The sequence below is a fragment of the Diadema antillarum genome, unplaced genomic scaffold (assembly GCF_040938485.1).
Source record: "Diadema antillarum isolate AM-2024a unplaced genomic scaffold, OU_Dant_1.0 scf00000180, whole genome shotgun sequence".
Taxonomy (NCBI): domain Eukaryota; kingdom Metazoa; phylum Echinodermata; class Echinoidea; order Diadematoida; family Diadematidae; genus Diadema; species Diadema antillarum.
This window is the reverse complement of record NW_027271069.1, coordinates 712431-725610: the sequence shown is the minus strand read 5'-3', so window position 1 is coordinate 725610 and position 13180 is coordinate 712431. Positions and strand designations below refer to the sequence as shown.

General features: G+C 39.1%; 1 protein-coding gene across 1 annotated transcript in view; it reads left to right on the top strand.

Annotated features, from left to right (window-relative positions):
• Positions 1 to 13180, top strand: part of LOC139723064 (protein PTHB1-like) — a 29412-nt gene that overhangs the window by 357 nt on the left and 15875 nt on the right. Inside the window, exons 2-10 of the mRNA XM_071634338.1 lie at positions 2098 to 2269; positions 3453 to 3600; positions 4417 to 4481; positions 5261 to 5374; positions 6211 to 6464; positions 6863 to 6950; positions 7828 to 7923; positions 8725 to 8854; positions 9564 to 9745. Coding sequence (XP_071490439.1) covers positions 2161 to 2269; positions 3453 to 3600; positions 4417 to 4481; positions 5261 to 5374; positions 6211 to 6464; positions 6863 to 6950; positions 7828 to 7923; positions 8725 to 8854; positions 9564 to 9745 — 1186 coding nt within the window. The 5' untranslated portion in view covers positions 2098 to 2160. The remainder of the gene's footprint in view (positions 1 to 2097; positions 2270 to 3452; positions 3601 to 4416; positions 4482 to 5260; positions 5375 to 6210; positions 6465 to 6862; positions 6951 to 7827; positions 7924 to 8724; positions 8855 to 9563; positions 9746 to 13180) is intronic.

Sequence of the window (13180 nt, the reverse complement as noted above, 5' to 3'; positions counted from 1 at the left end):
CCGTAGGGCAGGGTGGCCTACGCGCTAGCCATACAAACGTACGTTAGACCGTTTCAATACTGCACATATCAAATGGTGGAAGGAAGAAGCAGATCTAACAGCTAGGGGTTGTTCAGTAAGTAATACACATAAGCTGGATTTTCAGGGTTACTTCTCAATTCAGTGTAATTGCAAAGTAAGTGATTTAAGTTAAAACAGAGTGGTCCCAATCAAAAGATGAAAAAGCAGACCTTGCTGTGCAGTGACCAGCTCGAACGCTCCCAAGTCCCACCACCATAAATGGCATGCCCACAGTAAACTTTATTTTATAGAAGTCTAACTGTGTTGTTAAAGGAGCGCCCAGGGGTTAAGGTAGACCCTACAATCACATAGGTATTTGTACATTGTATATTGTGTAGTTGGGCGTCCAACACATAGACCTACACATCGACACCCCAATTTTAATGAGTGCAATGTTTTTCTATCAATAGATACTTAAAATATCTCATAATTTGCCAGAAATTTACTCACAGTGTCAGTGTAGTGAGACATGACATATAAAGAAAATACCCTGAATTCACAAGCATGCATGAAAAATGCGATTTGCAGTACACCGTCACGCTCCTATAAGTCCAAGATAACTGCTTCGAATGCGTGGCTTGTTATTTTGGTGCACTATTAAATATTGAAACCAACACCCCTACCCTCCCTTGACTACGTGTGAAATGCACGTAATGTACTAATGCTTTTCAAATGGTGCATTTGTAATCTACGGTATCATTGTTTTGCCGTTGATCTTGTTTACTATCGGGTTTTTTCCAGTAATATTTGGACATAATCAATTCCCCAGTGAATAATGCAAAACCACTGCGGGTAGTCTCATGCGTGAAAGTTCATTCTTTTTAATACGCGCAATGCTATAAATAGAGGGGTGTCAATTGCAATGTACCTTGTCGATGTGTAGGGCGCCTACTATACTACTAGTACTAGGCTTAATAGGCCCCATCTTTTTTATTGACCTCTGGCTCTGTTTTCCTGGATATCTCGGCTATTTCATTACCAGATCTACACTAGTTTTCATCAAAGAAACTTTGAATTCCTCTCAGAATTATATACTTTTTCCTATTTTATAAGACTCTTCCTTTAAAGAGGTTTCTCATTACTTTATGAATATCTTACAAAAAAAAGTTGGAAACTTGTAAAGCCTCATCTCCTCTTCTTCCATTAAAGTGCAGACTTGAAGGTAAACAAACTGTTTTTGTGTGGGTAGGTGTTGGCCACTTCACTGAACCTGGTAAGCACCCTGCTCTTTGTGATGAATGAATGAAGCAGGATCTTTTACGTGCATGAGCTGGAACACAGTACCTCCATTTTTTCCCTCTGACAAGAGGGGACAGTATGATTACACATAACATTGCTTGCCATGTATAGCATTCACACTGTACAGTATGTTTAGTACAAAAAGCAAAAGTACTTCTCTTGATGTATATATGGCATTGGTAGCAATTGTAGAATCCTGGTCAATTGCTGGAGATATTTTAATGACCATAGCAGGGCTGCACACTAACCCATTTTTTCTACTGGTCCGACCTGTCTGTCGAACCAGTAGGTACCCAGTTTTAAAATGTTTTACTGGTCCATACCTGAAAAAGTTACTGGTCCGACAGTGATTTTTACTGGTCAGGGACCGTTGGATTAGTGCCAGTGTGCAGCCTTCCATAGATTTTAGTTACAGGATATTATGTTTTTCTTTATCAGATGCACTGAAAATATCCTTGTTATAACCGAACTCGTTATAACCGATTCGTTCTGCCATAGGTTTACACGCAAAGGAAAACGGGACCGACGCGATCACCTCGTTATAAGCGGTTCCTTGTTATAACTGAACTCGTTATAACGGGGTTTCACTGTACATACAAATGTACATAACACAATGTGAACATGTGTAAGTGCAAAAATGAAAAATATGCACAGGAATGCTAACATGTTACTAGTGATCAAGCTGCTATTATTATAAAATTCAGATTCAGGAGATCACATCCAGTTTGGATGCTCGATCAGAAGGACTTAAAATTGTTCTAATCTATTGAGAATGCTCTCTTTGTCTTTCTCTTTCAGATCATTTCAAGCGAATATTTGTGATGTGTTGACCGCATGGTATCCTGTGGATGAGGTGTGACCATGTCGTTATTCAAAGCCCGAGATTGGTGGACACGGTCTGTTGGCTCGGATGAAGTTTTCGACCAAGGCAGTCTTGCTGTGGCCTGTATAGATAGTAATTCACCAAATGGTTAGTATTTGATAAGTCATGCAATATTTATGAGCATGGCTTCATAAGATATGACAAATAATATTAGGTTTTGTCAGGCAATTAGGATGCTGGATGCTAATGTACTGAGTAATGCAGATGTGTAATACTGTAAAAGTTGAATTTTTTGCAGTGTTGAAAATTTTGAGCATTTTGCGCAACCAGAAACTAGCGCGGAAATAAAAGCAAGCATATATATTTGCTTGTTATGTGTACCACTATGTGCTGTGTTGATTTCACAGAATTAAGAACACACAAGATTCTTCTTACTCAGCAGAGCGCGAGAAATTATTCTTGCGAAAATATCCACTTTTACAGTATATGAAGGTCATGATGAAATACTGATTGGGAGCTTCAATCGGGGCATGGCCTTAAAATCAGCTTTGTGCACAAACTTTGGAAATACATGTTGTCACACCTTTGCAGCTTTTATAAAAAAAAAGTATGTATTAGCCACGTTTGTTCTTCATTTGGAGGGGGGAGGTATCGTCCGTTTCCCGCAACGCAACTGAATCATTCATTTTATGATTTAGTACGCTCTGTGACGATGTACATAACATGTTGTCCTTAAATGTTGCTCTTAGATCTTTTAGATTATGACATGTCTTTACTGCTAATACTGCTCGTCTGTTTATGGATGTGCCACTCATTTCACTTAAAAGCTAACGTTGAAATGATACTATTTTTATCAAGTCTGTTGTACCAATCTGTGATGTTGATGAAGAACTGTGTGCTGTTGTTGTACTGGTAATTTTGATTTATTTTGCTATATACCTTATAAAAAGGTAAACTTCTGTGCTTTTGGAAAAACAACATACAGGATCTTACAAATTTCTAAAAGGCATGAATCAAATACTGATTCACAAAAATCAGAATTTGTCATATAGCATTTTTATTTCTAGGGGGATAGTTTTGCTCTCCAAAAGTAAGAGGCTTGTTTGATCCTTTATGTAAGTATGATAGTTTTAGAGTTCAAGCAAAAACATCCCCAACCACAATTACAAAAACTAAGTGATAAAGCTTCAAAATTACCACCACCAAAATCCCCTAATAACAACACTTGTCTGTGTTTAAGCGTGTTTACGATGATCAACATTGCTAGACACCATATGCGTAGATCTGTATATGTTGTCATTCTGTGCAAATTTGTCATCCTTATGATCAGATAAGATAATCGTTGGAAGCTTCAATGGAGTGCTGCGTATATACCAGCCCCAGCCAGGCAAGGGGGAGAACCTCAAGGCAGAGGACGTCCTCCTGGAGACCCAGCTCCAGCAACCAATCCTGCAGGTCGCTGTTGGACGACTTGTCTCGTGAGTGGCTCCTCCATCCGACGGGTCTCAGCTAGGTTGTTATGCGTAAAAATTCAAAGAATGCAGAGAAAGGGAAGCTGACCAAAACATTTTATGATATGATAATTGAAAAATGAGCAAAGAACAGGGAATTTCACTTGGGAGGTCGAACCAGAGACCTCTCGATTGCTAGACCGGACATCTTACCCACTAAGCTATGGTAGGCCTTAGTGTGATGTTCGTCCCAGAACCCCATGATTTCACTGCTCCTGTGGTCAAGTTGATTCCTATCTTTTTTTGGTTTATGTGAGGTTTATGTTACAAGCTTCTGACCACACAAGCATAGATAATTTATCGTTTTTTTTTTTAATGAGCACCACACCGTAGGGCCTTCCATAGCTCAGTAGGTAAGAGCACCCGTCTAGCAATCTGGAGATTTCGGGTTTGAATCCTGATGAAATTCCATTTTCTTTGTTTCTTTTTTCATTTTAATTCAAAGAAGAAAGAAATTCAAACTGGCATCCGTACCAAATTCCAATCAATATGCTTACTTTCGATGTAGCAGATATAATTTCCCTTCAGAGCACTGTCAGCTTTGTCATTATAAAAATGTATTTGTTGCCCGTCTTTGTTGTATTTTAATAAGTATAAGAGGTATTCGACAAGTGATTATGTGTGGATAGTCACTGCTGCAAGATTTCACCCTCTGACCTGTTGTTAGCTGATCTGTTTTATGCTTGGGTTGATAGGGATAATATGTCACAATATGTCCACATCAGATATCTTGCGTATGAGATGACTTATATTGTTTTCTCCTGTTTTGACCTTGTCTTTTAGGGTGTCAGAGGCCTTGCATCTAGCAGTACTCCATCCCAGAAAGTTAGCAGTGTATTCAGTCATTGGTAAGTGGAGTCACTGTTCTTTTCAATGGATTTCTTTCATATCATGTTTCATTTTGCCCTTTCAATAGAGAGTGCTCGTGTGTAAAACATTTAGTAGGCAAGTGTTCTAACATAGGACTCGCCCATTAGTAAGATACCGTTGCCCTGAGCAATGAGTATTGCAAGTTTATATTACTGCTGTGTTCATATGACACATTTTTATGCTATAATTACTGTGATATGTTTTCTTTCTTTCTGTATGTTTTTTTAAAAGAAACAAACATGAGAGCATACATTTTTTGATACATGATGAAGAATAAATGTCACTTGTATAGTATGATCCTACAGTACCAATTGATTAAATTGTGAAACACAATATTTCATAATCTGGAGGGGAAAAAAATGTGGGCGATTGAAGTTCCTACCACTAAGGCCGGACAACAAATCATACCAGAACAGTATCTTGACCAGTGTGTGGGTATGTTAATTTGGTTAATAAGTCACATCAGACAGACATAAATGATGAAAGTCTGAGGGGACCTTGTATTGTAACGTGTTCTCATAACAAAGTATTCTAAATGAAAATTAGCAGATTGTGCACAATATAAACCCATTCTTCAGCATTATGGGTTTAAGTCACACAAAAGTGGTTATGCTATACATATAAACAACTTCAAACCACTCTCTCTCTCTTCTTAAAAGACATTCTGGAAGGTGCATGTATTTTGCTGTCAGCACTGTCTCTGTTGAATGATAAAAAAGAGAAAACAAATTGTTTATATGTAATCCATCCTTTTCAGGAACCACCGGGGCAGTAGAGCATGGCTCACAATACCAGCTAAAGCTGATCTATGAGCACAACCTGCAGAGGACAGCATACAACATGGTCATTGGACCATTTGGTGGTGTCAAAGGTGAGAGTCACCAGAGAGTTATGTGTTTAGTTGTCTGTATGAAGTAGACATCTTTCTGAATCGAAATCAGTGGATGTTGATTACCTTTATATGAAAAGGTGATGCTGTGGCTCAGTCGGTAGTGTGTCTGCCTCCCAATCTAAATGACCTGGGTTCAATTCCTGAGTCTAGCTGAGCATAATTGTGTGTAGTCATACCAGCCCCTCTAGTAAGAGGCAAAACACTCTGTCCTTCAGATAGGACATAGAATGGAGGTCCCATATATGGGTCAGCCACGACCCATGCATTATAAAGATGTCACCTCATTTATTTATCTTAAAGAGCAGGGTGTTAACCTGGTAAAGTTGTCTACCCACATATCCACAAAAGACAAACGGATGAAAGATGCTGATTTTGTAGTTCAGCCCAGGTGATTAGCAGCAGTCAGTACATGGCATCAGCCAGGCACATCGTACCATACAAGAGACTGGAACCTTTAGTATCTGACACCCCTCCCCCCCCCCCCTCCAATTTTATCCTGTAATAACTTTGCTCATAGCTGGTTTGAAAACTGTTGACATTGCATCAGATGAGAAGTTATTCCAGCAACAGGGACTTCAGACACATTCTCTCAAGTTAGAGACAAGGATGCCCTGCAAGAGCATATAGAATAAAATTACATAGAAGTATCGCAAAATATACTCATAAATTGTCAGTTTGGTACCAGGAGGGCATTGGTGCAGTACAAAGTCAATTATCTCATCACCTTTGTACTTCTAAGCCGACGCAATATCAACTTGGTCTTGACCGCATATTCTCTGTATTCTTGTTTTTGTGCGTATTTTTTAATCTCTCAGGCAAGGACTTTGTGTGCGTGCAGTCGATGGACGGGACCGTCTCTTTTTTTGAGCAGGAGAGCTTTGCCTTCAGCCGGTTCCTGCCCGGCTTTCTCCTGCCAGGTCCCCTGGCCTACGTCCCCCGCACCGACTCCTTCATCACCGTCTCCTCGGCCTGGCAGGTGGAGAGCTACAAGTATCAGGTGCTCGCCGTGGCAACGGACGCCAAGACCAAGGAGGAGTCTCAGAAGATCACCTCTGGCAAGAGGATCACGGTAAAACTAACTTTTCACACTGATAAAAAAACTCCCCCAAAGGAACAAAAACCTTAGAGGCATTGTTTACCATTTGCAGATGAAGCAAAAACTCGGCTTTTGTGCTTCCAAATAGTTCTAAAATGTGAGTCAAGGATAGACACAACCAGTGTAAAAAAGTTAATGAGTATAGTCAATGTTAAGTATTGTTAGATATACAAAATTTGAACAATGGTTATAATAAAATTGTCAACAGTTTTGTCAACATCACAATCATTTTGGGGCCAGGTGTTAGAAGAATGTATATACAATACATGTGCAGATTGTTTTGTGGTACTTGTTTCTTGTAAGTAAATTGAATGTGAATGATTTTGTGAGTAATAGATTAAATTATACACTCATACACTTTGGCTTTCCAGGCTGACTGGACTTTTAATTTGGGAGAACCTGCCCTTGACATGGTTGTTGTGACAAATGCAAATGCTGCTCCCTCCGTACTTATTCTTGGTGAGTAAAGTTGACCACTTCTTTCTTTTTATTTTGTGTTCAATGGAAATGGTATAGCAAAGGGATATATGTGAATGTGGATGTTTTAAATGTTTATCCACCACTTGATTTCTGTGTTCTTGGGGGAAAATTTACCCCTTGAGGGAATTTAAAAAGAAAAATCAAAAGTATAGCTATGTGGTAAGTGTATATTAAATGTCAAACCTGTATTGGGGTTATGACCATTTTTAAAGTAATTTGTCCTCAAATTTGACTGTTTACTAGTATCTCAAAGCAGTTTCCTTTATTCCGTCACTGGTGGAGAACTTCTCCATTATCATGAACGTAAAATGCCACAAATTACACAATTTCCTGGTAAAATACACCTTCTCACACCCAGCAAAACAAAGCTTGCAAAGAGAAGAAACACCCTTGACACTGAGCCCCATGTGCAGCTGTTACCACTATGTTTTACTTAATGATTGATGACCTGCATTTTCACTAGAAATTGATATTTTTTCTTCTTTATACCAATATCTATTTGTAGCCATTTTGTGCAGTCACTAAACTACTAAACTCATCTCTACCCCTCACACTAATATCACTGTATACCATAAAATTCAGTCTGTTGACCCTGTGTAGACAGTCAGGTTCTTCCTCCATTGCTAAGTGTCTGTTGTTAGCAAGTGTGTATTTTTGCCTTTTGTCATGCTTCGATGGTTGTACACTTGTCTGAACACATACACGCATGCAAACAAACATACATAGCTACATACAAACCGACAGATGTACATACATATATACATACCGACATACGGACAAACAGACACATAGAAACACATGTAGAGCTACTGCTCTGATTGAAGCCTGATTTCTTTAACATTCTATTTTTCCTCAGGTGAAAGGTCAATTGTCTGCCTGAAGGATGTGGGAACACTGCGTTTCAGCAAGAAAGTCGAGTACAACCCAAGCTGCTTCTATGTATATGCCTCATGTGAGTGCCGTCTGGTATACGCAATGCTTTATTGTACACATAATATCTAGCTTGGCAGGAAGCATACTTTATGTTCTATTCAAAAGATTTGAAATGCGATTGTTGGAAGTCATCTCTCTTGGACGTAGAACTCACCAAAGTGACACATCAAACTTTGAGGTTATGACACTCTGGGGGGTGTTTCATCAATATTTGTCAGTGCTGACAATTTCAGCAAAATCCTTGGTTTTGATTGGATGAGATGCTCTGGTCACTGACTGTTACTATGGTGATTGTCAGCACTGACAACTTGTCAGCGCTGACAAACGTTGATGAAACACCCCCCTGATGTGTAATACAGTATGTGTAGGTGAATTTTTGTATTGTATATATTTTTTAGCCTGTTGAATAAAGGAATTGTATCGAATTGAATATATTCTCGGCAACATAAGTCATCCAATATTGTGTTACAGGAGTTAGTTAATGTACTCATCTACATTTTTATCAACATGGCACGAAAATTAATGACAGACTAATACAGGTAAATTGACACCAGGTATCTAAAGGTTATGATAGCATGAGCTGTGGTGATGAGACTTTTAGTTTGCCATTGATCACTGTCGCTCTTCTGTAGGACAATGTTCTTAGTTTGAGTATGATGCATGAGTGAAGATTTATAGAGCAGTTATTAGTGGACAGTCAGTAGTGAAGATAAAAAGGAAATTGTATATCGTCACTCTGCACTCTCTGTCTAACCTTAGGAAGTTGATTTTGAGTTACCTGCGATCCTAATTTGATCTTCATTTCTTATATCACGATCAGTGATTGAAAACAGCATCAACTACATGGTGGGCACGCATACAGGGCAACTGCTAGTCTATGAGGACGTCACGCTGAAGTGGGCAGCCAAGCTGGAGCATGTCCCAGTGTCACTCTGCGTGGGACAATTTCAGTGAGTTCTCCATTCTCTTCTCCTTTGTTTTCCAGTGTGATAATCTTGGCAGAAAGTTTGGAGGACAGTTTGCCATTCATGGTGTATTCAGAATAATGAAAATTGTTTGGTAGAGGCACTTGGAAGTATTGCAGCTTGAAATTCTACATAACATTTTGTCCTTATCATTTATAAATTCTTCCCTCTTTTTCCTGTCATTTTAAAAGAGTAACCCTAAGGTGGAGAAAGTCAAATCAGTGTGTATTGCTACCAACTACTAACAAGTTTGTTGAATGTTAATGAGAAAAATACAAATCTTTAACAACATTATAGGATAAAAAGAGGAACAGTAGTCAAAGGAAAACTTGTTGAGGTGCCAGTGAGAGAGACAATTAAGCAAAGTTCTAACAGTAAGAAATCACGAGTCTCTTGTTACTGATCATTTCATTAAAAGAAATGAAGAAGCATTGTGTCCTCATAGTATGCTGAAAACATACTCTGTAATATTGTGTGTATAAATAGGTACCTGGCAGTGTAATTATAATGGCAGGGCCTTGTGGTAGAACAGTGTTGACACTGAAGAGGCTATCATGGATTAAGAAGACCGTATTATTATTGTTATCATCATTACCATTGTTGTTGTAGTTGTTGTCATCTTCATCATCATTATTGTGATTATACATAATATTATGCATGTACTTTCCCTGTGTTTGTATGTGTCATCACACAGAGATTTGAAGGGTGTGGTCGTAACCCTTGACGACCAGGGCCACCTTGTCTGCTGCTACCTGGGCACCGACCCCTCCCTCTTTGTGGCTCCTGCCTCGGAGGCGCGTGAGATTGACTACAGCAGCCAAGACCAGGAGATGAAAGACCTGCAGAAAGCCATCAAGGAGACGTCTCACAGATCAGGTGGAGCATTCTACCAACTCTGGACCACTTGCTGACCCCTCCTACCCCCTTTCTCTACTGTCATATCACAACCCAAGACATAATGTTTACCCCTGCAATATACCAAAGCTCAACACACAATTTCTGCACCCGTTATAATATACTGGAGCCTAAGACACAATATCTGCTTCTCTTCTAAGATACCACAACTCAAGACACAATTTTTACCCATCTTCTAACATACCATAACCCAAGAAATAGTTTTTACCCATCTTCTAATATACCACAACCCAAGACACAATTTTTACTCCTTTTCTAATATGCAACAACCCAAGACACAATGCTATCCCTCTTCTAATATACCAAACCCAAAACATAATTTATCCTTCTATTCCAATGTACCACAAACCAAGACACAATTTTTACCCCTCTTCTAATACGCCACAAACTAAATCTCGTCTTTTGGCCAATAGTCTTGCTGAGACTGTCGAGACTCATTTTATTCATGTTGGTGCGATTTAAAATTATTTTGTCGCTCAAAGTAAGAAAAAGTAAAACTTTATACGAACATGAAGCCAATTAAGTTTTGAAGGCCTCTATGTTAGTGACTGGTTAGAAAGAATACAGGCAGTATTAAATGTACCACTTCATGTGAAATAATTTCTTTATTGATCTCAGTAAACATTAGAGAAGCACTCTGAGAGCGCAGACCTCCGCCAAGCAGCTTATTTCCACAGCTGATCTCGTTCTTCCATAGAGATCAGTGAGTTCCACCCATATGTATGCATACTGAAAATTGCCCGCATTCAAAAATATAGAAGCCTTTTGGTATGTCATTAACTTCCAGCTGTGTTGCGCACCTCGCCCTAGCAGAAACTAGAGCATGCACTGTAGTACGCCTATGCAAACCTAAAAAAATGCGTAGCTTCAACTCCCAAGTTCATTGACCTTACCTGCAAAAATATTTAGGCACAAGAGAAAAACTATGTTAGAGAGATATCTTCGTCGCGACGATATGAGACAAAAGATCGTCGCCAATCGTCCCCAACGATCTAAATTTTTGGCCTAATGTGCTCATTACTGCGCTCTTTTTCGCTCATTAAAAAAGTAAACAATAGATGGTCCCGACGAGTCGGAACGAAGACGTCTCTTTTCGTCGCGGTTAATCAATTAAGGAGATCTTTTGTTGATCGGCGAGGCGTTTCAATGATTGTTCAAACGTCGCACATCGTCCCCGACGATTGCGTATTCAACTTGACTCACTGTTTTGTGAAGGGATTTGGTGATGGCTTCGCGTCGCACATCGTCCCGACGATTGACCATTGAATTTAAATCACCGTTCTGTGGCGAGTTTGTTAATCCATAATTGTTCAAACGTCGCACTTATCGTCCCGACGATTGTCCATTCAACTTGAATCACTGGTCATATATTCGTTTGGTAATTGCTAAAGCGTCGCACATCGTCCCTAGGCTTGCCCATTAAACCTAAATCACCGTTTGGTATGAGTTTCAAACGTCGCAAATCGTCCCGACGATTGCTCATTCAACTTAAATCGCCGCTCGATACTGAGGTTTTTATTTTTTTCTAACGTCGCGAGTGGTCCCGACGATTGCCCATTGAACCTGAATTGTCGTTCAATGATGCCACCGGGGTAATTCATCTTCTATGAAGGCTTGCTCTTATGTTTGCCATACTTGTCTGTAAACAATACAAAAACATCGTAATGAGATCCGATGGCTATCAGACTCCTGAAATTCTAGAATGAATCATGAAAAAAAAAAAGTGGCGAACATACATTATCATATCTTTCCGCAAGTCCAGGGCTTGAAAGCAAATATCAGGCATTTATTCTATCATCGTACAATGCGGAGTTGAATATCATTGTTATTCATTTCCGACGGTCAAAGCAAATATCCGACATTAATATCATAGTATCTTTCGGAGCTGAATGTTATTGCTATTTACTTTCGAACGTAAAAGCAAATATCCGGCATTTATTTTATCATCATACGGAGTTGTAAATTATTAGCAGTCATTTCTGAACGTCAAAGCAAACATGCGATATTTATTTCATCATCGTTCATCATCGTACGGAGTCGAATATTATTGTTATCCATTTCCGGACGCAAAATCAAATGTCTGACATTAATTTTAGCACAGCACGGAGCTGAATCTTACCGTTATTTAAACCCAAAAGTATAAGAAAACATCCGACATTTATTTTGGTATCATACGGAGTCGAATATTACCGTTATTCATTTCCAAAATTAAAAGCAAACATCCGACATTTAGCGTCTTACAGAGTCGACTGTTTCCGCTGTCCATTTCCAATAGTAAAGGCAACCATCCGACTTTTTTTGGTGGCCCCGGTCCACCGGGCCACCGTTAATAGTGTCGAGCCCTGGTGTATACCTCACTAACCTCAGCTTATTGGGGGTAACTTTTAGTGCCATACAAGGGGAGACGCTTTCATCTGTTCTGGAGAGCTTCCGTATGAAAATCTTTGTTTGGTATTTTCATTTCTGTACTCCATAATCATTTGTTGTTTTCAAACATTTTCATGATGTCGGTATTTCAATATTACAATATTTTATTAATGTATTCCATTTTCACTCCTTGACCAAAGTCAGTAAGTCCGCAACAAGTATGTAATCGCTACATTTCGCGCAATGTGCCGAAGTGCGAAACACGTGGTGTCAAGTTCAGTGAAACGTGCCATCCTTGTGTGCGTGTTGTTTGGTTTCGTACTTAGCTCCATATGGTTTCGGCAAAGACAATAAACGGAGAAGCCACTCTGTATAGTATTTTTCGTTTACGGTAAACGGTTTACATTCGATACAAATAAAATGATAGTCACGTCTTTTACTGTATGATGATCGCCAAGTCAGAAAGAAGTATCTAGAGGAACTTCTCAGTTGATATGTCGGTGATGTTCATTTTAATTTTCACACGCAGTGGTACGCAGATTTTATGAGTGTGAGATCGAAAGAAGTTTCAAATTTATGTTGCTATGATATGTAGGCCTACTGTTGGGTAGGTATAGTTCTTACACTATAAACTTCAGCTTGTTGCAGCGGCATCTAGGAAAGCGATATTTTCCTCTGCATTCGAGACCTTTTTATATTATTTTTTGACACGTGATTCGATTGTTAGCATGAAGCGACGAATAACCCCTTTGTTTTGTTTTAGTGTTAACATTAATGTGTAATACACCTATACTGTTCAACGTGTTTTTTTATTGTAAAGATAAGGCGACATTTTAATAGAATTATGCCGTTCGGTCGGTGTTCCCAGGTGATTTACAAACTGCTTTTAACCTGTTTTTGTCTGCCACCTGTTTTCGTAGAAATTTACACCAGAGATGTTGTCTTTGTTTATTCCCCCGCCATTATTTTCTCTTATGATTTGTTGTGGCCATTTACCTAAAGAGGCGTGTCATGTAGGTCTATTGGTAG